At 34.9% G+C, this 27,050-nt stretch overlaps 2 protein-coding genes across 2 annotated transcripts in view; one reads left to right on the forward strand and one right to left on the reverse strand.

The window, feature by feature from the left end:
- Positions 1–634: 634 nt before the first annotated feature.
- The window catches only part of LOC144962683 (uncharacterized), a 41,548-nt gene continuing 15,132 nt past the window's right edge, over positions 635–27,050 (reverse strand). The window contains exons 2-3 of the mRNA XM_078895821.1: positions 4,082–4,309; positions 635–1,756 (exon numbers count right to left, since the gene is read on the reverse strand). Coding sequence (XP_078751947.1) covers positions 1,213–1,756; positions 4,082–4,215 — 678 coding nt within the window. The 5' untranslated portion in view covers positions 4,216–4,309 and the 3' untranslated portion in view covers positions 635–1,212. The remainder of the gene's footprint in view (positions 1,757–4,081; positions 4,310–27,050) is intronic.
- The window catches only part of LOC144962682 (uncharacterized), a 44,333-nt gene continuing 30,274 nt past the window's right edge, over positions 12,992–27,050 (forward strand). Inside the window, exon 1 of the mRNA XM_078895820.1 lies at positions 12,992–13,163. The gene's annotated coding sequence lies outside the window, so the exon portion shown is untranslated. The remainder of the gene's footprint in view (positions 13,164–27,050) is intronic.

Here is a 27,050-nt window from a genome sequence, read left to right on the forward strand (position 1 = left end):
CTGGCCGTTAACAGCGTTGTCTCTGTCGGAAAAAAAAATTGTGTTGTCGCCTAACAGGCGTCATGTCTCGTTCTACATGTTACGTGTTGCTGTTGTTCAGGGACCCTTTGTAAAACGCTTTGAGCACGTTTAATGGATATTGCGCTATATAAAAGCTCAAGTTTTATTTCCATTTCAACAATGAGCCTAAACCAATATTATGGGTTCTCAGACCTGTAAATAAGAACACACTGACTTAGATTCGTAGTTTTGATCATAATATGTGCCACACCGCCCCAAAACGGTACCATGACGGGGTGATTTTGATGACAAAAACTAAATATACAGTCAAACATTTTCAACTTGGAGATTATGTTTATGTTTAATTGAGGAGAATAAAAGGTTAATACCGGATTGGCAGGGTGTGTCACATAATTTGTAGATTAAAAAATACCCCCCCCCCCCACCCCAAAAAAACAAAACAAAACAAAACATGCCAAAAATAAACCGGAGTCATTTAGAAAAAGAAAGAGCTCAAACATCATGTAATAATTTTCTCATTTGAAATATTGAAAATATTTTTTTTTTTTGCCATACCCTGAAAAAAGAAACCTTAAAAAAAAAAAGAAAGAAACAAAGCAAACATAAAAACTCATTTAAATTTTGGCCGGAAATTTTTACTTCAAATATCGATCGATTAAAATGACCCTCATCTTGCCAAAAACTTTCAAAATTGGGATTTCCGTGGTTTTATTTTCAGAGTGCGACAGTGTTGCTATTAACAAAATAACACGGGGTGCTTCAGAAACACGTGAACACATTAATTTGCTTAGACCTGCCAACTAGAAAATCTTAAAATTCGTAATTTTGGGGAGATAAAAATTGTAGTCGTTAACTTTAAACATTAACAATTTACCCTCACAAGGATTTAAAAAAAAACACTTCAAAATCCATCAGCACATAGAGCTCATATTGCATGAGATGTTGGCGCATTATTATTATTATTATTATTATTATTATTATTATTATTATTATTATTATTATTATTATTATTATTATTATTATTATTATTATTATTATTATTATTATGTAGCTTTCATTTTCAATAAATTAGTATGAAGTTCTGAAATTGGAGCCAAAAATTCGTAATTCTACGAATTTTTTGTCATTGTCGGCAGGTATGCATTTGTTGTTATGTTCATATTTAATTGAATCACATTATGAAGCATTTGCTCAAGACCGGGGTGTTTTGCGATGCTGATTCTGTTTACCATTCAAAGCCTTTGAATATCCAGGGGATTCACATGAGAGTCTATCACAATCTCGATGCGGGCTGTCAGAAATGGGTGAATGATTTGTAGGTAGAGCTCTTTGTCTCTTGAAGTAAACATCTTCGGTCGTGGCGCGTTCGTAAGCGTCTCTCATCGCGTGCTTCTGGCGGTTGATTGGGAGGCAACGTTCGTGATGCTCCAGGTGTACGATGTGACTAGACGAAGAATCGAATGTGTTCATGGGGAGAGCGGGTTCTTTCTTCACCACGATCGTACTGTTAGGATTGCTGGCTTTTCTGGTGAGCTTTTTAATCTGAATAGGCGATTGGACATAGTATTTCCGGTCTTTCACTTCCGTTATACGTTTGTCCAACTCGCGCAGACTCATACTTCTCGTCATTTGCCTGTCCCTATGCCCCCCTCGTCGTGGAGACTTTCCAGCGTTTAAATCTAAAGATTCCAGGAAATCCCCAGCACAATACCGATTAGTCAGCAATTTTCCAGATCTGAAACGGGATAAAAAATCAGTTTGGCTTAGTTTTTGCTGTTGTATTTTAAAGACATTTGTAAATGATAAAAAGCAGTTTTGAATAGTTGGTAACGACGTGAACATATATACAGGTCTGACATCCGAATACCAACTTATGGGCCAAATTTAACATTGTTGCAATGGACAATATTTTGCGTTATTAAAAAAAAAGTTCCATTACAAGAGTGAGCCCATAATAAGGATTTGGGTTATCAAAATAAGCGCACGTCGGTTAGTAACAAAACAATTGCTATCTTGGCGTGTACAATGTATCTAGATATTACATGCCTTCATATCAAGCTTTCACTACGACCTTTATTGTTTTCAGCGGCACCTTGCTGTATCTTTTTGCGATGACTTTATAAAAACTGAATTAATCTTTGCGGGTGTGTTATGCAACAGCGGTTAAACACAGATTAAAATGAAAATGTGTGTATATATATATATATATATATATATATATATATATATATATATATAATATATATATATATATATATATATATATCAATCATATCATATCAAATGTCATGAAGTGTAAATTAATAATTTGATGAATAATTTCAAAAATATCTAGACTACACGAACCTTATAAAACGCTTTGAAGACGCTTAGTGAATATTGCGCTATATAAAGCTCAATTTTTGTTTGTTTTGTTTTTGTTTTTTACACCTCATTATCCCTCAGCATATGATAAAAAAAAAAATGACTGAATATACTTTCAACCACTCGCAATTCATACGTTTTGCGTTAAGAAGGGCCAAAGGTTGCCAACGTTCATTACTTTGAGTCGTTCACCTTCAGAGCAATACATCTATTCTTTTCTCTTCCTTTTGTGCTCAATGAAAAAAAAAACAAATAAAAAACAAACAAAAAAAAACTATGAATATGAAACAATAGTGACGTATGTAATTAAATGTCACATTATTTTAAACCATAATAGCAGTTTTTGTGAAATAAAAAAAAATTAAATGAGCTTTTATAAAGCGCGATATCCACTGAATGTGCTCAAAGCGCTTTACAAGGGGATTTGATCATATAAACGTATATCATGTAGAACGATACATGACGCCTGTTAGGCGATATTACAATATTTTTTTTTCAACAGAGATAACGCTGTTAATGGCCAGGTTTCTCATTTTACACCTGGCTGTACGGTGAGAGGATGTGAGTAAAGAGCATTTTCCCAAGAACTCAACTATGCGCCGAGCGAGGCTCGAACCCAGGGCCTTCCGATCCGAAAGCGAGTGTCATACCATTAGGCCACATAGCCGAATTGTTGGTGGTTGATAGATCGCATTGGTGTGTGCAACAAGCCAGAACAGTAAAAAAAAAAAAAAAAAAAGAAGAAGAAGAAAAAAAAAAAAAAGAGAGAGAGAGAGAGAGAGAGAGAGAGAGAGAGAGAGAGAGAGAGAGAGAGAGAGAGAGAGAGAGAGATAATAGCAATGCTCAATCTAAGATTGAACCACCAACCAAAGGGGTGACGTGACAATATAATATTGTATGAACCGTGAGAAAATAAAAAAAGAACGTGGGGGGGGGGGGGGGGATGCGGACAGTAATGAAAGATAAAAATTGGAAAAGATGTGTATAAAACCCTTTCAAACAAATCGAAAAGAAAAACCAAAATAACTAATGTTTAGAGAATGAATTTTACATGTATTTTTCTTAAATATATAAAATAAAATAAAATTCCTTTTCTTCATCCTATAGGGGCAAATTGTCTCTAGGGTCTATTCCAAGGGAAGACTAGAATGGCCCAGGCGTCAGCCGCAATGCAGCGCCGCAAATTAAGCTAGGGCGAGGTGACTTGCTCAAGGCCACACAGCGCAGCGGCAGGTAGTCGAAATCGGTACCTTTCGGGTACGAAGCAAAGACCTGACCCACGTTGCCCCCCCCCCCCCCTCCCCCCTTCTTCGTACTTTGTCCGACTGTGTTTCAGACACACCTTTTCAAAGTATGTCCCGACCAAGTAAAAAGTAGTAAAATAGTCCTTCAGAACCTTTAGGCCCATGGAGAAAGAGTTTGCTTGCTATCATTTGGATAGGACGCTAGTCTATCGCAAAGTACTTTCCACGGGATCTAACAGACCCAGGTACCCAATCACTGCTGAGTGGACAGGGGAATCAGAAGAAAAAAAAAAACTCGACTTCACCCGGGATCGATTTCTGGTCCCTTTGCGTGTGAAGGGAGTGATCTACCAACTGGGGCTATCGAAATCCCCCAACCGAGTAAAGATGACAGCATAATATTTATGACGTCATCGAGTCCATTACCATCATTTATTTACATATTTACTTACGCAGATTTCTTAGCAAGATCGAGCGATTCGAATTTCAGAAGCAGGTTCTTCTCGGCGATGTAGTTCCTGTTCCTGGCATTGTCCATAGCCCGTGAGTCGTTGATACACGGCAGGCCGAATATTGGATCCATCATCGTTCATTCATCTACGTTGGAAACAAAACCTCGGCTTGATTTTGGGAAAGAACAATACTATAATATACGAATCAGTCTGGGAAGCTCATTACGTCTGAAATAGTAAAGAAAAGCGTGGGATGAGGTCAGCCAGCTTCACTCGTTTTATGCCCTTACAAGTATGCTGCCGTACTCTGGAAGAAAAACCCATAATATTTGAAAATTTGGCCAGAAAACGCGTCCTTCAAATTATATCAATCGATTAAAATGACCCTCATCTTGGCAAAAACTCTCAAACCTGGGACTTCATGCGAAGTCCCAGGTTTGAGAGTTTTTGCCAAGATTAGGGTCATTTAAATCGATCGATATAATTTGAAGGACGAGTTTTCTGGCCAAATTTTCAAATATGGGTTGTTTTTTTCCCTCTCCAGAGTACGGCAGTATATGTATATGTGTATGTAGTATTTTACAAATGACTAAAAAAAAAACAACAAAAAAAAAAAACACAAAAAAAAAAAAAAAAAAAAAAATGTTTTATGAACATAATTTCTCAAAAGGGCAGAACTGAAAATTTAAAAAAATTGCCAAGGAGCCAACAGAATGATATAATAATATAATAAAGTGAAAAGTCACCATCAATGTGTTTCAATGTGAGACTACGTGGTCTTGTGATATGACATTACTTTCGGATCGGAAGGTCCTGGGTTCGAGCCTCGCTCGGCGCATAGTTGTGTCCTTGGAAAAAAATTCCTTTATCACATTCTCTCGTACTCAGGTGTAAAATGATTAACTGGCCGTTAACAGCGTTGTCTCTGTCGGAAAAAAATTAATTGACAAACACTATCTCAAAAATAACTCTTCATGGTCACGAAAACGATTCTGAGATCAACATTCCATCTCCTAGGCATAAAGGGACATCGTGGCTCAGTGGTACGGTCTTTGCTTCGTACCCAAAAGGTACCGAGTTCACCGTAGCCACCGTTATGTTATAGCCTGATACTGAAATCCAAAAGGACTGGCAGTTTGACGTCATTATTTGGTTTTTGGACCGCCTAGTGAGTTGTCGTTAGTAGTGCTCATGGAAACAAGTTATTTCATTGATTGAACTATTGAATACAACTCACGATTTGTTTTCTTTTGTGGTCAAAGACTGGCATTTTGACGTCATTTTTTGGTCAGTATCAGGCCATAACTTTACGAAGGCCACGGTTCGCCTAGCCGCCGCGTCATGTGGTCTTGAGAAAGTCACCTCGCCTTAGCTCATTTTGCAGTGCTGCACTACGGCTGATGCATGGGTTATTTCAGTCTTCCCTTGGAATATATCCTAAAGAAAAATGTCCCCTTATGGACGAATAAAGAGAATTTATCTATTTATTTATGTTATGGTAGTAATGGGGGGCGGATGGCCGAGTGGTTAAGGCATTGCACAGTGACCCGGAAGGTCCCGGGTTCGAGCCCCGCTTCAGGTCCTTTCGTTTTTTTTCCTTGGGCAAAGATAATTAACCGCCGATTTGCTCACTTGGAGAACATGGGTGATTTCTGTTGGCATCAGACATCTTGTTTGATGAATTATCTATATTTCCTCATGGAATGCCTAGGCGACGATATCTTATGACGTCGTGGAGGAAGGGTATATATATATATATATATATATATATATATATATATATATATATATATATATATATATATATATTATTTTTAACGGTAGTAATAAGCCTAACTACAGTGCAACCTTGGAGCGGGTAATGACACCCAGTTGGCACTTTCTGCAGGAGTCCGAGGCGTCTGCCTTGAGTGGACGCGATTAATATTGAGGGGTGCATAAATTAGTCTTGAGTGGATGTCGTGGACTCGATACATACCTCAGGAATATCCGTCTATTATGGGAATTGATTCTCCAAACATAGACAAGTGCCGGATTAGCTCAGTGAGACTCGTTCCGAGAACTACTCGTAGTTGTAGAAATAGTAATAGGATTCAATAGTCGGATCTCACGTCCGCCCAGCAACGAGCAGCTTTGTTCTAAACAAAGAAAATTGGTACTTTGTATTCATCATGATGGCTAGAGCTTTTTCACATGTCATGTGCTCAGGATGTATAAAAGTCAAAACCTGACCAGATTTATCATGTTTTTCTCCTCTGGATACATTTTTTTTTGCTCGTCGGAGAAGTATTTCATAAAGGCGTCCGCCATTGTTCCGATAGTTTAGAACCAGTTACTATGCGTCATTGCGAGGGAAGTGACATCACGACTGTTGAACCCTATTGAGGCTCTTGAAAACTAGCTGCTCTGCTTGCAATTATTAATTAGTTTGGTTGATATTATCTTATCGGCAATAATGCGGCATTATCGTTCTTTTTAAAGGGAAAAAAATCCTAACACTATGACTTTGAAGAAGATAGCAGTTGGACTTAGATGAACTGAAATTATAATAAATAGATTGATTCTAACTTACACAAACCATTTACGACATAATTTTTTGTCAGAAGAAATTCTTTCTAGTAATGTTGGATGAGTTTCTTTTCTCGAACAGGACAAAGAGGAATATTTTAACATAGATTTTTTAATGAGCGCCAGTGAGCAATTTTGATTGGATTTATGCGCTATATAAATCCATTATAGTATAGTATTCTGTAATTAAATTAATACTACAACTTGCTACAGTATGTCCGGGATACCCGCAAACAATATACGATTCTTACACTCTTGCTTTTTGGAATTCCTGACGTGTTTCAAACCGCTACAAGAGCTTGCGAATGCGCGTTGGGAACTAAGTCCGAATTCCAAAACGCAAGAGTGTACGAAATCTTTTATTCTACCCCTCAATCCATTCCGATTTCGTCATCTCTGAGTATCTAAAAGACATTTTCAAAAATATTTAAAAGATAGATACTTCTTTTTAAAACACTCTAATTTTAGTGAAAGTTAACGATTTATAATCTGACATCACATAATATTATTATATAAACATGTTTATTATTATTATTATTATTATTATTATTATTATTATTATTATTATTATTATTATTATTATTATTATTATTATTATTATTATTATTATTATTATTATTATTATTATTATTATTATTATTATTATTATTATTATTATTGTTATTATTATTATATTATTATTATTATTATTATTATTATTATTATTATTATTATTATTATTATTATTGTTATTATTATTTATTATTATTATTATTATTATTATTATTATTATTATTATTATATTATTATTATTTTTATTATTATTATTATTAATATTATTATTATTATATTATTATTATTATTATTATATTATTATTATTATTATTATTATTATTATTATTATTATTATTATTGTAAACATATTATCACTACGCGTTACTATTTAGGCAGAGGGGTAGAAGACTGTTCTTTTGATATGTTTTGGTTAAATCACATTATCATAATCTGGCATGTGCAAGGTCAAGTATCATCAAATATACGATATCTGTCCCTGTAATCCTAATCCAACTTGATTGTCATAATGATATAATATTATATTTAACCCTTTAAGGATGAGATTGAATTTCCTTTAAGCCATACACGTTTCCCGTGATTTGTCTATTTATAACATCATAACTAGCCGGTATAACAAGATATATATTTTGAAAAATTGAGCTTTTATATAGAGCAATATCCGCTAAACGTGCTCAAAGCGCCATTTAGGCGATGTCACAATTCTTTCGACAGACACAAAGCTGTTGACGGCCAGGTACTCATTTTACACCTGATTACGGTGAGAAAAAGTGAGCAAAGAGCCTTCTTCAAGGACTCAGCTATGCGCCGAGCCAGGCTCGAACCCAAGACCTTCCGATCCGAAAGCAAGTGTCATACCACTAGACACATAGCCGCATATAAGAAGAGATACGTCGCAATGGCTTCAAATTAAAGTCCAAATCGCATTGCTGTTTTGTTTTTCACGACGACAAACAGTTAATACGATGTCAGATTAAAGTACGGGTATCTGGCACAGTGGTATGACATTCGCCTTCCCTTCTGGACCAGAAGATCTAGGATTCGAATCCCGCTCTGAGCGGCGCATAATTGAGTCCTTGGAAAAAGGCTCTTTACACATATTTTCAGGTGTATAATGAGTACCTGGCCCGTAGCAGCGTTGTTTGTCTCTGTCGAAAAAGTATTGAAATACCGCATACAGGCGTCATGTCTCGGCCTACATGTTAAGTGTTGCTGTTTGTTAGAGACCCTTTTTGAAGCGCTTTGAGCACGTTTAATAAATATTACGCTATATAAATGCCCACGTTTATTTTTTAAATTAAAATAAAATCTAACCCAATCTGTTGAAGGTTAATATTCACGTGACACGTGCAGGACATAATCAGTCGGAAGGTGAACATTTGGGAGTTCATTTATTTATTTTTTTTCATTTTCTGAAAGAATATGCTCCCCAGAGCATTTCAATCTGTCTTTAAAGTAAATCGGGTGATTTTTTATGAAGTTATGGTTGGACATATGGGAAAGGTATCCAGCAACTTTTTTTCAAATTTCATTCTTTTTCAAATTAACTAGCTTTTAAAAATATTTAGAAGTGAAATTAAGCTTTGATATTTCCTGAAGATGAACAAAAAGGGTTGATTTAATCATTTATGACAAGAATTCATTTTAGATTTTAAAAATTGACCTTCTAACTAAACTTAGCAATATCTCGTTTCAAACCTTTTCACCATCCGACTGATTATGTCATTCACTCTAACATTTGAAACAAACCATTACCAAGTCAAACATTGACCAGTGCCGCCAAGGGTCGAGTTTTAAAGCTGACACGGTCAGTAATCAGTCTGAAGAAGGGGCTCTTTACAGACGATTGTTTTTGCACCACTTGACGTATATTTATCACATGGCTATCTGCAACGATCCGTGCAGTAAACGCGGTACCTTTAATCCACTAATCTTGCATGGTCACCCAACCGTGACCAACGCCTTTGTCAAAGAAAGACATTGATGTGAGTGGACTTATTTATAATAACATTTATCTTCGTTACCAGCTCGCTTATCAAGTGCTTTTATTTCTTCTTGATTCACAGTGGAGAAATACAAATATTTTAAAAAGCCTTATTGAATTCACCCCAAAACTCTTTTTTGTTTTGCTTCTGAGGAAATAAATTTATTGTGATTTTTCTTTCAACTATCTCTCTTCAAGGCTTTGAAATGATACTTAATATGTGCTGTAATTTCACCCCCTCTATCTATTTTCTTTTTTTTTTACCTTCTTCCCACTAACGAACATACAATACAATTCTCTACAAACTCTTGGAGAAATTTTCTAAAACATTATGGTCAAGATGATTCATGTAAATTCAGTGAACGGTAGTTTAAAAAAAAAAACAACAAACATCTGATCAGAAAATACTAACAAAAAAGGTGAAAATCTACGTGTACATAATATATGCAGGTCTGACATCCGAACTCACTTATGGGCCAAGTTTAACATTGTTGTAACGGACAATAATATTTTGCGTCATTTTTTGAGATGTCCATTACAACAATTAGCCCATAAGTAATTGGGTTATCAGACCTGCAAATAAGTGCACGTCGGTGAAAATACTGTTTCCACCCAAGGCATTTCCATTTTCACCTTTTTGTGAATATTTTTACGATCCCGGGCTTCAAGCAGCTCCCACCGCTCTCAACATTTTTAAAATTTATTTTTTGAAAAGACTCACTTTAAAATCTATATTTAAATATTCCCTTACACTTTTCCTGTTTGAGAAAGGAAGCGCAATACGAGATGGAATTTCATCTGACATAAAATTATGTTGTCATGCACGGTTTGTTTAAATTAGAATCAATCTATTTATTATAATTTCAGTTCATCGAAGTCCAGTTATTTCTTTCAAATTCATAATGTCTTGAATTTTTTTTTCTTTAAAAAGACATTGTCAAATCTATTGATTTCCCACAGCTCTTGATAGATTATGCCAATATTACATTGCAGCATTCAATGCTTTGCCCCAAGTCAAACAAACTGCTATGCAGCTTCATTTATCCAGCAAACTTCCATACTCTGGAAAGAAACATAATTAAAAGAATTTGGCCAGAAAACTCATCCTTCCGTTATCGATCGATTTTAACGACCTTCATCTTGGCAACAACAAAAATTATCAAACCCAGGACTTGGGTGATGTCCCAGGTTTGAGAGAGTGTTTGTCAAGATGAGAGTTCATTTAAATCGATGGATACTTGAAGGAGCGAGTTTTCTGGCCAAATTTTTAAATACGTTTTTCCAGAATATGGCATTATTCTAGTTAATCACAAGTCTGTCATTAGTTACAGGCTATATGCATCGTAAGAACGACGATAACCCTTTTCTTACAGTGATTATTCCTCTTACGTCAGGAAAATGCCATACAAGTGTTAATTTGCGACTGCTCGGACTGAATTGTATAATCTTACTTAAACATGGTGTTACGTAGTGAATAGGCATATCGTGGTGTTAATGTTGATAAGATTATGATAACAATTCAAAAAATAGTCCTTCAGAACACATGTAGCTGGAGTTTATCCCGGTTTATATAGCGTGAAACGGAAAATAGAAATTGCTTACTACCCTTTTGATAGGACGCTAGTCTATCGCAAAATACTTTCCGTTAGGTTTACCAGACTCAGCTTCCCGATCACTGCTGGGTGGACAAGAGATGGAGGGTGGGGGGGGGGGGGGGGGGTAGTTAAAAGGATATAAGATAAACGTACTTATATTATTATTATTATTATTATTATTATATTATTAATTATTATATATTATTATTATTATTATATATTATTATTATTATTATTATTATTATATATATTATCATTATATATATTATTATTATTATTATTATATATTATTATTATTATTATTATATTATTATTATTATTATTATTATTATTATTATTATTACTATATAGTAGTAGTAGTAGTAGTAGTAGTAGTAGTAGTAGTAGTAGTAGTAGTAGTAGTAGTAGTAGTAGTAGTAGTAGTAGTAGTATATTCTGCGCTCAATTAATTCATATTAAAATTTTCTTCCCAAATGAATTCAAATATATCTCAGACTATTTAAATTTTTAATTTTTATGAAATTGGGAATTCTTTTTTATATATTTCAGGACGTATAATGAGGCAAGTAACAAGGTCTAAAACAAAGATGCACAATTAAGCAGGTCTGGTAACCGATCGCAATTATGGGCTTGATTTCACATTAATTTTGTAACGGACAATATTGTGTGTTCTAGTGGTTAGGTTAACGCATTTCTATATTATGGTCTTGGTCGTCCTTAGTTTGAGTCCCGCTTCAAGCATATGCGGTTTTGTTTGTTTGTTTGTTTTGTTTTTTTTTTGTTTTTTTTTTGTTTTTTGTTTGTTTTTTGTTTGTTTGTTTTTTTTGTTGGTTTGTTTTTTTGTTGTTTTTTTCTTTTTTGTTTGTTTTTTTTGTTGTTTTTTTGGGGGGAGGGGGGGGGGGGGGCATTGAACAAGATCAGTAACTCCTGCATTGCTCACTTTGGACAACACGAGTGATTCATGCTGACATCAAATGTTTGTTTGATTGGTCATCTCATATGAACTCATGAACGACGACGTTTTAAGATAAAGAACTGAACAAGTGTGTATGAAAGGTGCCAGACAAAGCAAAAATGAAAAATACAAGAAAACAAACAAACCAAAAACATCCAAAAAAATCAGTCGCCTTGACTAGGGAGGAAGACTAATTTTTTGGGATGGGTTTTTAAAAAAAATATTTTTCTTTCTTGCCTTGTCTGGCACCTTTCATTATAAACACTTGTTCAGTTCTTTATATAACAGGGACAGCGTGGCTAAGCGGTACGGTCTTTTCATCGTACCTGAGAGGTACCGAGTTCGATCACCCGCCGCTGCGCTGTAAGGCCTTGAGCAAGTCACCTCGCCCTAGCTCAATTTGCGGCGCTGCACTGCGGCTGACGCCTGGGTTATTCCAGTCTTCCCTTGGAATAGACCCTAGAGACAAATGTCCCCTATGGGATGAATAAAGATGATTACATTTCTATGCTATTCAAACAGCGGTGCCTGCTCCTTAATTTCTTAATTAATTTCATGTCTTAACACTCTTCTTACCAACTATAGGAAAATCGTCACATTCGTTACGATACAACCAACGTTTTTCTTATTCTAAATTCTTCTGTACATTATAAAATTTAAAGAAAATGAACAGTGTGTTGTAGAGCATGTTTAGCTCCAGAAATTATGTATCGCAAGAACTTACTGCTATTGTGTTTGAGTGATAAAAAATCTATTTTTGTGATAGTTGGGTGTGAAGTTTTGGGGAAAATCCTAAAAATGGCTGGTAAGGAGAGTGTTAAGGTGCTGCGCGGGTTGTGGGTTTGTTTTTTCTTCTAATGCTGAGCGTTAATGTAGTAAGGTGCTGTGCGAAGGACGTAATGTCTAAGGTTATTTTTTTCTGATGCTGAGCCCTAAAGTGCTACTCCGGAGGACGTAATGTTTTGGGTTTGTTGGATTTTTTTTTTCTTCTGATGCTGAGCGCTAATGTCGTCACCAAATCATATTAATCAGTGGAACCTATCGATAGTCTAAGACAGGTACAGGACGGTTTATCGTTGTTAGAATAGCAGTCACGGTTCAATGACCTCGGCAACAGGTATAATATATAAATATACCATACCATGTAGGTGCTTCAGCTATAAACTCATCACTAAAGGAAATGAATAACCAATCGCCACGGATCAGTGAAAGTAATCGTCATAAGCCAGGCCATTGTTAAGGCTATCGTCCAAGGACTAATTCTAACTACTTTCAGTGCTGGAAACTTCAGGCTTCAAACTGTTTGGAGTGGAATCATAATTTATTTACAAGTGTAATGGAATTCTATCTCCCGCATTCATTACTTGTGGCTTATATGCCAGAATATAACATTTATTTAACATTCGGAGGTTTTATTTCGTGATATAGGTATGTATATCAGGTGTTTGAATATCTTACTCAATGTGAACCGACGTGCATATATTTGCAGGTCTGATAACCCAATTCCTTATGGGCTCATTGTTGTAATGGGAATCTAAAAAAAAAAATGACGCAAAATAGTATCCATCACAACAATGTTAAACTAGGCCCATAAGTGAGTTCGGATGTCAGACCTGCATATATGTACACGTCGATGTGAACATATTTGCAGGTCTGATAACTGAACGCAATTACGGGCTTGGTTTTGTTTGAGAGTGCGCATTTTCATCACAACAATTGGTCAATAACAATTTGGGCTACCAGACCTGATCTTTATAAACACATTGACTATTTTTATTATATGAAATAGAATGCTCTAAGTCATGGACATTTTCCGGAAAGTAGCTTTTAAGCTTTTGACTTTTAAAACTTATAAGTAGACGTCATACAATTTTTATAAAGTCAAATTTTATTTACTTTCGCAAAGAGTAACGCCGTTTCGTGCTTTCTCTGTCTCTTTTTTTTTTCTTAACTTTTCTATCTCTTAGTCTATAGTCCATAATAAAACTTTTAAGGGTTTTTTTTTTACTTAAAAGCTCAATTGCATGAAAATTACAACGTACGCATAATGTGTTAAATTCTTGTAGATTATGAGTTGAGCGGTGATTTGGGATGGTATTCAAAAATTGTGTAATATGGCCTAACAGGCGTCAGGTCCCGTCGTCCTTGTTAAGTGTTGCTGTTGGTCAGGGACCCCTTGTAAAGCGCTTTGAGCACGTGTAGTGGACACTGCGCTATATAAAAGCTCAAAGTACAATAATTAGGTACATTGCGCTATATAAAAGCTCAAAGCTCAATTAATTGCTCTGTTTTGTTTAAGTTAGACGACTGTATATATATATATATATATATATATATATATATATATATATATATATATATATATATATATATATATAAAACAGCTTTTACTGAAAATGAAGAAAAAGCCAAAAAGAAATAAGTTTATTCATATCTCATTCATTGAGACATTCTACCTATCCATGACTCAGTACAAAAAGTAATTATGATCCATAACACTGCAGTAATCTGTAAAAAAAAAAAAAACAACGGAACAAATAACCCGTTAAAAAAATTTTGGCCAGAAATCTCGTCCTTCAAATGTTGATTGATTAGAAGTCCTTCAAATATCGATCGAATGAAATGACCCTGACCTTGTCAAAGTTTGTATCTTTAAAAAAAATAATTATATTATTATTATTTTTGTTGTTGTTGTTGTTGTTGTTGTTGTTGTTGTTGTTGTTTGTTTTGTATCATTAAAGATTTTTAAAAAGGTTTTAGAGTGTTTGACAAGATAACATTTATGATAATAATAATAAAAATACTACTACTACTACTACTACTACTACTACTACTACTACTACTACTACTACTACTACTACTACTACTATTACTACTACTACTACTACTACTACTACTACTACTACTACTACTACTACTACTACTACTACTATTACTACTACTACTATACTACTACTACTACTACTACTACTACTACTACTACTATACTACTACTACTACTACTTACTACTACTCCTACTACTACTACTACTACTACTACTACTACTACTACTACTACTACTACTATACTACTAATAATAATAATAATAATAATAGTAATAATAATAATAATAAAATAATAATAATAATAATAATAATAATAATAATAATAATAATAATAATAATAATAATAATAATAATAATAATAATAATATCTTTATTGTCCGTGAAGACAATTTTTCATTTGTTTTCACCATAGGCATAATATACGTTAGCTGACATGCATAGAACAATAAGTGCGAAATCTCACACACACACACACACACACACACACACACACACACACAACGCACACGCACACACACACACACATGCATAAACACACACTCACAGTCTCACACCTGAAGAAGGCTGACGGGAGGTGACGGGAAGAGGGGGGGGGGGGGGGGGGGTCAGGGTACGGCAGAGTTGATCTAGTTTTTAATGTGACGAATCGTTGCCTTTGTTAACTTATAGATAGTAGGCGCTAGGCTACGAAGCTCACAACATTGCCAATCGGAAGTATAACGGACCAACACACAAAACTATGTGTAACCATGTACTTTTATAGTCTGGATAATACAGTTAAGTGAGAATTACTCATAAACGTGGATGGCAAAAAAAACAACAAAAAAACAAAGACCTGAGTGACTTCAACTTCATTCTATCTATAGATAGTATGCGCTTGGCTAAGAAGCTCATAACATTGCCATCCGGAAGTATAACGGACCAACACACAAACTGTGTGTTTGCATGAACGTTTATAGTCAGGTTAATACAGTTCAGTGAGCATTACTCATAAACGCAGATGGCAAAAAAAAAAAACAATAACAAAGACACGAGTGACGTCATCTTCGAACTATCTATAGATAGTTCGAAGATGACGTAACTCAGGCCTTTGTTATTGTTTTTGCCATCCGCGTTTGTGAGTTGTTCTCACTAAACTGTATAGATAGAATGCGCTTGACCAAGGAGTTCACAACATTGCCATCCGGAGGTATAACGGACCAACACACAAACTCTGTGTAACCATGAACTTTTATAGATAGTATGCAGATGACGTCACTCGGGGCTTTGTTATTGTTTTTGACATCCGCGTTTGTGAGTTGTTCTCACTAAACTGTATTAACCAGACTATAAAAGTTCATGGTTACACAGAATTTGTGTGTTTGTCCGTTATACTTCCGGATGGCAATGTTGTGAACTCCTTGGCCAAGCGCATTCTATCTATAGTCTGGTTAATACAGTTTAGTGAGAACAACTCACAAACACAGATGGCAAAAACAATAACAAAGGCCTGAGTGACGTCATCTGCATACTATCTATTAACCAGACTATAAAAGTTCATGGTTACACAGAGTTTGTGTGTTGTTCCGTTATACTTCCGGATGGCAATGTTGTGAACTCCTTAGCCAAGCCCACACTGACCAAAAAAAAAAATGACGTCAAAAGACAAGTCTTTGGCCACAAAAGAAAACGAATCGTGAGGTATTTTCAATAGTTCAACCAATGGAATCAGATGTTTTCTTGAGTACGGCAAAAGACAACTCACCAGGCGCTGCACTAACCTAAAAAAGGACGTCAAAATATAAGTCCTAGTGGGTCATAGCGTAGCCATCGTTAACATAATATAGCCTGACACTAGACGTGACCTTCGTAAAGCCTGACACTGACCAAAAAATGACGTCAAAATGCCAGTCTTTTACCACAAAAGAAAACAAATCGTGAGTTGTATTCAATAGTTCAACCAATGAAATAACTTGTTTCCATGAGCTCTACTAACGACAACTCACTAGGCGGTGCAAATACCAAATAATGACTGTCAAACTGCCAGTCCTTTTGGATTTCAGTATCAGGCTATAACATAACGATGGCTACGCTAGAACCCTCTAAGACTTATAATTTGACGTCACTTTTTAGGTTTGTTTAACGTCTGGTGAGCTGTCGTTAGTAGAGCTCAAGGAAACAAGTGATTCCATTGGTTGACCTATAGATAGTTCGAAGATGACGTCACTAAGGTCTTTGTTATTGTTTTTTTTTTTTTGCCATCCTCGTTTATGAGTAATGATCACTGAACTGTATTAACATGACTATAAACGTTCATGGATACATACAGTTTTGTGTGTTGATTCGTTATAGATAGAATGCGCTTGGCCAAGGAGTTCACAACATTGCCATCCGGAAGTATAACGGATCAACACACAAACTCTGTGTAATCATGATTTTTTATAGTCTGGTTAATACAATTTAGTGAGAACAACTCACAAACTCGGATGGCAAAAACAATAACAAAGGCCTGAATGACGTCATCTTCGAACTATCTATACTTCCGGATGGCAATGGCTTCTTAGACAAGCGCATACAATCTATTGAATACAACTCTCGATTTGATTTCTTTTGTGGCCAAAGACTTGACTATTGTGTCGTAACAAATGTGACGATTTTGTTGTAGGTGGTAAGGAGAGGGTTAATATGCCAAAATAATGCCTTTAGCTCCTTTGTGTACTTGATAGCTCAGGCAAGAAAAATTTGTTTTAAAGAAGTTTATCGAAATAAAGGTCTTTTTATAATTGTCAGTTTAGTCTAAATTCGTAGTTCTACGAAATTTTCGTAGAAATACACAGGTCTGGATTTGTGCTAAAAAGTGAATTCATAGTGATAAGTATAAAACTTGATGTTTATTTCTATTCTTTATGGTAGGGAATAAGTAGAAGTTCTTAATTTTTAAAAAATAATTAAGCCCTCCCGCTACGGTATCATAGAGTACCGTCGCCTAGGCATTCCATGAGGGAATAATATAGATAATACATCAAACAAGATATATGATGTCAACAGGAATCACTCATGTTGGCCAAGGGAGAAAATCGGGGGTTATTAATCTTGCCCAAGGAAAAAAAAAACACATGCAAACGAAAGTGCCTAAAACGGAGCTCGAACCCGGAAACTTCCGGATCACAATGCAATGCCTAACTCCCCCCCCCCCCCCCCCCCCCCCACACACACACCATTCCTTAATGTTGCATTTAACAAAGGAAAATCAAATTTCGTATTTCCTATCAATTTAATTCAAAATCCAGCTTAAGGGGACCGGTGCATCTCGACAAAATACCATTTTGTGACGACGAGTAACATAATATTATATTGAAATGTAATGGAAATCACCCAGTTACAATACTAGCTCACTGGGACAGAAATTATGATCTGAAAGAAATAAGCCTCGAAAGAATAATAAATTGTCCTCACGATCATAAACTAATTATAGATATCAAACTGAAAGCTTTTCAGCCAAAGGCAATGAACTTTTTATCAACACTCGTGATTCAACAGTTTCGAATTCTAACTACTATAATAATATTATAATTATAAAGGACCGAATGACAACTCGGCGATACCCTCTGGAAAAAAAAAAAAACGTATTTAAAATTTTGGCCAAAAAAAAAAAATGATCATTCAATTATCGATCGATTTAAATACCCTCATCTTGTCCCAAAAAAAAAAAAATCTCAAACCTGGGACTTCACTAAGTCCCAAGTTTAAAAGGTTTTTTTTTTGGTTTTTGTTTTTGTTTTTTGTTGTTTTTTTTTTTTTGCCTAGATGAGGGTCATTTTAATTGATCGATATTTGAAAAACGAGTTTTCTGGCCAAATTTATTAGTGGGGTTTTGTTTTTTTCGTTTTTTTTTTCTTAGAGACGTCTACGTACTTTATAAAGGACTGATTGACGGACTCGCGTATGTCTTATTCATCTATAATAATATAATTCAGTACTAATCATAATTTGTTTTTGAAAAGCTTGGAGTCGAATAATTCGGATACCTATTAATATGAATTTTGACACATGAATTAAATAGACATTTGAACAAATGTTTGACAGAAAAGTATACCCTAGAATGGGGAATTTGATTCAGCGTATGCACATGGTAATGAGTGTTTAATGATATGAACTAAATATATAAAATGAGCATTTATATCTATATCTAGGGAAATATCCACTAAACGTGTTCACTAAACGTATATTTCTCTGCCGTTTGTCTGGATTTAAAGTGATGTATTTGTTGTTATAATATGGTTATTTGTTATTGGTTGAGGAAGGATTCTGATTAAGAAACGTTCCGTGTGTTTTTGGTAATTTGTTCGTTTTCCAAGCTGTTATATTAAAATTTGTTAATTACATACTTCTACAGTCCACAGCACATAGCAGCTAAGTATCAGTTAAACGTGCTCAAAACGCATTACAAGGGGCCCAAGCCAACAACAACACTTAGCATGTAGCCAAAGACTACATGACGCCTGTTAGGCAATAATAGTACAATAATTTTTTTCCGATACGAGACAATGATGTTAACGGTCGGGTAACTACTCATGTTACATCTGATTGAGTTGAGCAGAGAATGTGAATACAGGGCCTTTTCCATTGACTCAACCATTCGCCGCCCAAAGCGAGACTCGAACCTCGGAACTTCCGGTCCGATGGAGAGTGTCATACCACGCACAAGAGAACCACATAACCGCACATATCATGGTGATGATAGAGATAATTGATAATTGTGACCCGCCCATCTCAAAACGGTTTTATGTCGGGATTAACTAGGTGTTGGAAATTCTATTTATAGACACAATAGAACATTATAACTACCATTTAAAATGGCCAAGGCGTGTTTAAATACGTTAAATTAATGTTTTAAACTCGTTTATATACCAGCTATGGCAACAAAACTTTGTTTTAAAGAAGTTTATTGAATTAAAAAGCTTTATATAATTGTGACCCATCGTCTCAAAACGGTATTATGTCGGAACGAACCAGATGCTTAAAAGGTGAATTTAATGTTAAAGCTGGTCAAAAATATAAATTGTTGGCATCAGCACCCTAAAACATGGTATCCATTCTCCTCAATAACACATACAAACTCAACACAAGTCTGATATTTCTGGCTATAAATTCAGTTTTCAACATCTTAACCATCCCGACTTAATACCGTTTTGAGGCGAAGAGTCACAATTGTCAATTAGGACCAAAAAAGTCGTGTTTCTACGAAATTTTCGTAATATGTAGTTAGTAGGCAGGTCTGCATATAGAGGTGAAACGAAATTGACGTCACTCAACTTTTTGTTATTGTTTTTTAAACTGCCATTTCAATGATTCGTTATTACTAGATAGACTCCATCAATCAGACTATACACGTTGAAGGTTACGCATAGTTTTGTGTGTTGGTTACATTATATGGTGGGATGGTGGGTATTAACCCTCCCCTTACCAATTATAGGAAAATCGTCACATTTGTTACGATACAACCAACATTTTTCTTATTCAAATTTTTCTTGTACATCATAAGATTTAAAGAAAATGAATTGTGTGTTGTAGAGCATGTTTTGCTAAAGAAATTATGTATCGCAAGAACTTAGATACTTCTATTGTGTTTGAGTGATAACAAATCTATTTTTGTGTTGGTTGGGTGTGCAGTTTTGGGGAAAATCCTTAAAATAGCTGGTAAGGAGAGAGTTAATGAGTATTCAACATTGTGCCAGGGGTTTGCCGATCCAAAGACGAGTGTCATGGCACTAGATTCTTATGAATGGATGTGTATGTGTGTGCGTGTATGTGTCCGTTTGTGTGTGTGTGTGTGTGTGTGTGTGTGTGCATAAATAAATCAATAATTTAATTAACGGTTTCAACACAACACCGGGCTCGAAATTGTTAAAAATGAAATGTGATTAAACATTCTTTCAGAAAAGGAAGGGGAAAAAACCTAAACAAAACAAACCAATCAAGCACCATGTCCTGAGGCAAAATCGAAGAATTGTTTGTGTCTTGATCATTTCTTTCTTTCTTTTTTTTTACCTTATCGGTTTGAATTCTTCTCATTGAAAGAATTAACACAACATATTGAACCAAATGATTTAGATCTTGGCCTAATTTGTGATTGAAACACGTATTGTGCAAAGCATAACATTACTTTTTCTTATAGGCACACACACACACACACACACACACACACATATATATATATATATATATATATATATATATATATATAATATATATACTAGTAAAAAGCCCGCAATTTCGCGGGGAAAGAACTATTTTCATTCGATACTGTACTCACCATCATTTAATGAGGGCAGATTGGTAAACAACGTTGTCTGTGTAATTTGGTATATCTTCGGTTGATTTTTCTGTGTGGCCCAATAATATATTTAATAATATATTCCCTCAACTAACCCCAAGAAAAAATTAAACCTAGTACCTTTAATTAACCCCAATAGGAAAAACAAACACTCTAGCACTTTAATAATACTTATGACTAACCCTAATAGGAAAAAAAATCATCCGATCTCGAGCTAACCCTAATAGAAAAAAATCATGACAAATTGAATAAATAAACGCCTGACAAAGATCAAAGGTGAAAATACAAATTTAAATAATACTGGGGATGTAGGAGCTTTCGGAATGTCTCCCCTTTACTTAACTTATGGAAAAACAAACTTCCCAGCACCTTTAATAAGACTTATGACTAACCTTTCGAGCTAACCCTAATAGAAAAAAAACAACTCTCGGACTGCTTTGCACTACCTTTCAATATTTAACAAATCAAAATGGCGGCTGAAAATCAAAACAATGGTCAAATTAAGAAATTTTAAACTTTCACAAATCTATCAAGGTTTGTTCTAGAGTTTTTTAAAATACTTCTAGATATAATGACAAATTGAATAAATAAATGCCTGACAAAATATCAACGGTGAAAATACAAATATAAAGAATACTGGGGATGTAAGAGCTTTCGGAATGTCTCCCCTTTACTTAACTTATGGAAAAACAAACATCCTAGCACCTTTACTAAGACTTATGACTAACCTTAATAGAAAAAAAATATCCTCGATCTCGAGCTAACCCTAATAGTAAAAAAAGAATCAAAATGGCGACTGAAATACCTTCATGTGATCAAGTGAATAATATCACTATGAATGCCACGATTTGCTGAAAAATGCCAACACCCACACACACACAGGTATACACCACACACAAACACACACGCACACACACACACACATACACAAACATACACGCAATTAGAACATGATAATAACACTGATCACCGCTAAATCAACAACACAACGGAAGTAATAGTAATACTTGATGTCATAAATAGATGACGCAAATTGACAACTTTTTACAGTGTCAAAATTAGTTGATTTTGGGAGTCAAGTGTCGTCGTTGGTACATATTTTATGATATCTGTTTGACTCAACGAACTTTCAAACTGACTTTAAATTATAAAAGGAAATCAAGTTATCTGTTTATCTATCTGTAAAAAATACATTTCTAATTTTCAAATCTTTCAGTAGAGTTGTGCGCCGTGTCAATTTTTTTATTTACTCAAATAAGCACAATGTTCTCCACAATGCTATATTTTTTTAAGAAAGGATATATATATATATATATATATATATATATATATATATTATATATATATATATATATATATATATAGCGGCGTGGCATGCTTACAGTATAAAGTGGTGCCAGACGAAAATGACTTACACATGCTACATGTGTAAATACAAAAGAAAGAAAAAAAAAAAAACCTTACATACTTGTAAAGTAAATTTGCATGGTGATGTTTCTATTCCTGCAAATCTTTTCAATAGTTTGTTTATATAAATCACGAACGAATATATTGATTGGAGTTTGGACACTGAGGGAAATGGCTAAAGGGACACATGCAGACATTGAATGTCAATCGAACAAAGGGTAATTTCAAAACTTACAAAGCGTAAGAATGTAAACAGCCCATGGCCTATTAAAAGAGTACTGTAGTTACGTCATGAAACACCCCCATTCCACTTCGGAAATCAAACATGACACCATACAAGATCTCTCTCTCTCTCTCTCTCTCTCTATCTATCTATCTATATATCTATCTATCTATCTACCTATCTGTGTGTGTGTGTGTGTATGTGAGATGAACGCGCACGCACACACACACACACAAAGTCAAACACGCATATTCACGCGAAGATCATGCATTTAGCATATAGCATCACTCTCAAGAAATGTTTGACTTAACTCGTTCACATTCCTTCATATCAATTTTTGCAGCACCTGAGGCGGTTTTTTTCTCGTATGTGAAGATGGTAAAAATTCGAACCAGGTATTCAATGTGGCAACATTATAGTACATTATAGTAATAGTCTTAAATGGTGCCAGCAAAAATCCTCTCCTTGCAATCGTTTGAGTGGGGAAATCCAGTCACTCGCTCAGCCATGGTACACAGTCGCTGCGCTGACAGTCATCAACGGACTGTGTGAATCGGGAAAAAAGCGTAGATAGAAGGCGTTGTGACAGAAAGGGAGTCTGTTTCGCACTGTTGATAAAAGGCGATATATACCATTTCTCAGTTTTATATATTTAAAAAAATGCTGTTATCCATTTTTAAAACATGGATGTGGTGCCAGGCACCATTCGAACCAATAGAGCCACGCCCCTTATATTATATATATATATATATATATATATATATATATATATATATATATATATATATAATTTGACTAAAATCTATCTGTCAATATTTTCATCTGCATTATTCTTCTAGTTCGCTTACACAGCTTCTCTTTTCTCTTACTGACTATTTCTATGAATAACCTTACTTATAATATTTTTAATGAGACCGTTCGTGTATTTTTAACTGTAATTGCCTATAATTTCTTAAAAGTTGATCACATAATATAATAAGCAATGTATCCATCTATCTATCTATCTATCTATCTATCTATCTATCTATCTATCTATCATTCCATCTATCTATCTATCCATCTATCTATCTATCTATCTATCTATCTATCTATCTATCTATCTATCTATCTATCTATCTACTGATAAGTAATTTAATGCATATCAACCAAATAATCCTCTTAGTTCCTTCTCCCTACAACAGGTTCCATAGTTTTAATAACATTGCCTACTATTATCTGTAGCCCTAGAATATTATGTCCACTATTCTTGGATTTAGGTCTATTACAGAATTTAGATACAATGGAATGGACTATGATCCATACGACTTTATGGTCAGACTTATCTATTTGATACCATCAAAGACCTCTCTCAGCTCGTTCACCAACCCTCCCCCCCCCCCCTTTCTGTTTTCATCGTGATTAGTATGGCATTATGGGAAATGGAGTTTTGACTGGGGGTAGGTTATTGCGATCTATGTACATGAACATCAGCAACAAAAGCATTAAACTAGTAACTATTTTCAGGGAGGTTCATAATAATTATATGAATTCACAAAGAGAGATTTTTTTAAGGCGTTGAGGGGAAATAACTGAAGAATTAATAAAATAAAAGGATTATAATTATACGTAAACTGACCCAAGCGCCAGAAAGCTTAACTGAAACCTTATCGATGGTCCGTGTTCTGTATGAAGGGCTTAAGTAAATAAATTATTAATTTCTGTAATGCCTTTGGGATGATAATAGTTCATATATAAGAAAAAGGTTTGAAAACAGTGAATGAATGACTGCACTGGGCATGCTCCCAAAAAAGCAGGGTTTTTTCCTCATTGTATAAAATGACCGATCTTTACTAACTTCTAGTCCATCAGAACCTTGAGGTCCAAGGAGCCGGAGTTTATCCCTGTTTTTTTAGCGTGAAATGGACAATAGCAAGTACTTCCCGCGAGATCTAACAGACCGGACAGAGGGGAGTGGGGGGGGGGGGGGCAGAAAAAATTTCGACTGCACCCGTGATCGATCTCGGTCCCTTTGCTTTGGGTGTGAAGCGAGCGCTCTACCCTGATCTAACGGGACCTCCATCATTTCTTACTTAGTACCGTATTTTTTCCAATGAAAAATAATATTGAAAAAAGACAGACGCCTAATCGTTTTCTAGTATAGAAAGCTAGTAATTCATTATTTCCATCTATTCTTTTTTTTTAAAATAGTGTTGGAGGTTATCATTGTTCCGCACAGCCCATGTTGGATTTTTTGGCGACAAGCAAAGAATTACTCGCAAGCTAAAAATTATAAAACTATTTTTTTAACAGTTTGAAATACGAATAACTTGCAAACTATTTTTTTGTTGTTGGAAAATTAAGGGCAATTCTATCACCCGCTCACTTAAATTGTCAATTGGTTATTTAGAATTTAGAATATCTGCTTGGGCATAATTATCGGTCCTTTATTTGACCTTGACCTTCGGAAGCTACAGACTTAATTAGCGAACCGATTTTATCGTTGATATCCCTGAAAGATTCATCTCGATCTATGTTAATTTCCAAAATACAATATTATATAATGATTAAAAGAGACGATTGGCTGTTGGTAAATTAAATACAACGGGTTCTCCACTTGCACAATATATGGATAAAAGGAAAAACACGCATTAAAAATTTTGGCCAGGAAACACGCCCTTCAAATAATATCAATCGATTAAGATGACTCGCATCTTGTCAAAAACTCTCAGACCTGGGAATTCAAGGAAGTTTAGTTCTAAGATAAACAATCATAGTCACATATATATATATATATATATAAAATATATATATATATATATATATATATATATATGAACATTCCAAGAAAATGAATATCTAGAACAACGTGGCTCAGCGGTGCAGTCTTTGCTCCGTACCCGAAAGGTAGCGAGTTCGATCACCGGCCACTTCGTTGTGTGGCCCTTAGTAATTCCAGTATTTCCTTGGAATAGATCCTAAAGACAAATTTCCCCTTGGAATGTTATTTATTTTCATTTATGTTTTATTTCTCTTACACTTATGTTGATATTTTGCTCTTTCTGTTGACGATGTACTGTCAACAATTATTCCAAGAATATACTATTTCGTTTATTGGTATTTTTTCTATATATTTTTTTCTCTTTCTAAAGCTTCAGATTAGCCTTTAACTCACTCAATCCTAGAGCTTTTTGCTACTTTTCACAATTGAAAAAATATATTAACAATGAGCATGCACATAGATAGTTTTATTCAACTAACAATTTTTTTTCACTCATGTAAAAACTAAAATTATTGGCTTTGCTACTACTACACCTATAATTTGTCTCATGGAAATTTAATAGACATGGGGTAAAAGTAACCCGGCAAAACTACGGATATAGTCGGTGTTAGGGTTGAGTGAGTTAAGTTGATCAGTTGTTCGACAAATGCAAGGCAAATCAGGAGGCTTGTTTCATTTGTTTCACAATACATTTCCCATTAAAATCACATACAACAAACACGCTAAGGGTTGAGAGAGATGAATAAACCGGGCGTGAGAGAAGGGAGAAAACAAAAAAGCTAAGGGGTGAGAGAGGTGAATAAACACGGGCGTGAGAAAAGAGAAGACAGAACAATAGATAATGTTTTAGGCACTTAGTATTTCAGTTTTTGTACAAAACACGATCGTCAAATAATAAGTGAACAATCGATTATTTAATTGGTATTGATTGATTGATTGATTCATTCATTCATTCATTCATTGATTATTTTTTTTTTAGGATTGATTGCTCCACCTTACATGTATTAAAATACCCTGCTTGTCGTATGGTAGTCAAATAAGACGACACGGATCAGTGGAGAGCCACAGATTATCTCTACAAACATCGATCTCAAATCGCCCTTTTGGATTAGCCTGGTCAGGAACCGATAACAATATCACCGGAACCTATTATTGTGCCGTGCTCGGGAAAAACACGTATTTAAAGTTTTGATGGCCAGAAAAAACAAAAAACCGTCCTTCAAATAGTCATCGGTTAAAATGGCCTTCATCTTATAAGGGCAATTCTATTCTATCACCCGTTCACTCAAATTGTCAATTGGATTCAATAGTCTGATGTCACGTCGCCCAGCAACGGCGGCCATCGTGGTTCTAAACAAAGAAAATCGGTACTTTTTATTCTTCATGCTGGCTAGAACTTTTCATATGTCTTGTGATCAGAATGTGAAAAGTCAAAACATGATCAGATTTATAATGGGTTTTTTTCTCCTCTGGATACGCTTTTTTTGCTCGTCGAAGAAATATTTCATAAGGGCGTCCGCCATTGTTCCGATAGTTTAGAGCCAGTTACTAAGTTACCATGCGTCATTACGAGGGAAGTGACGTTACGACTGTTGAAGCGTATTGGTTATGTAGAGTATCTGCTTGGGCAAAATAATTATCCGTCCTTAATTTGACCTTGACCTTGGGAAATCTCCATCTGGCCCTTCTGTAGCCAGACGTTATTACCGAACCGATTTTATCGTTGATCAAAAAGGTTCATCTCGATCTACGTTAATTTCCACAAGACAATAATATAATGATTAA

Source organism: Berghia stephanieae, chromosome 1 (genome assembly GCF_034508935.2).
Source record: "Berghia stephanieae isolate SIO BIC M18660-M18661 chromosome 1, UCSD_Bste_1.3, whole genome shotgun sequence".
Taxonomy (NCBI): Eukaryota; Metazoa; Mollusca; class Gastropoda; order Nudibranchia; family Aeolidiidae; genus Berghia; species Berghia stephanieae.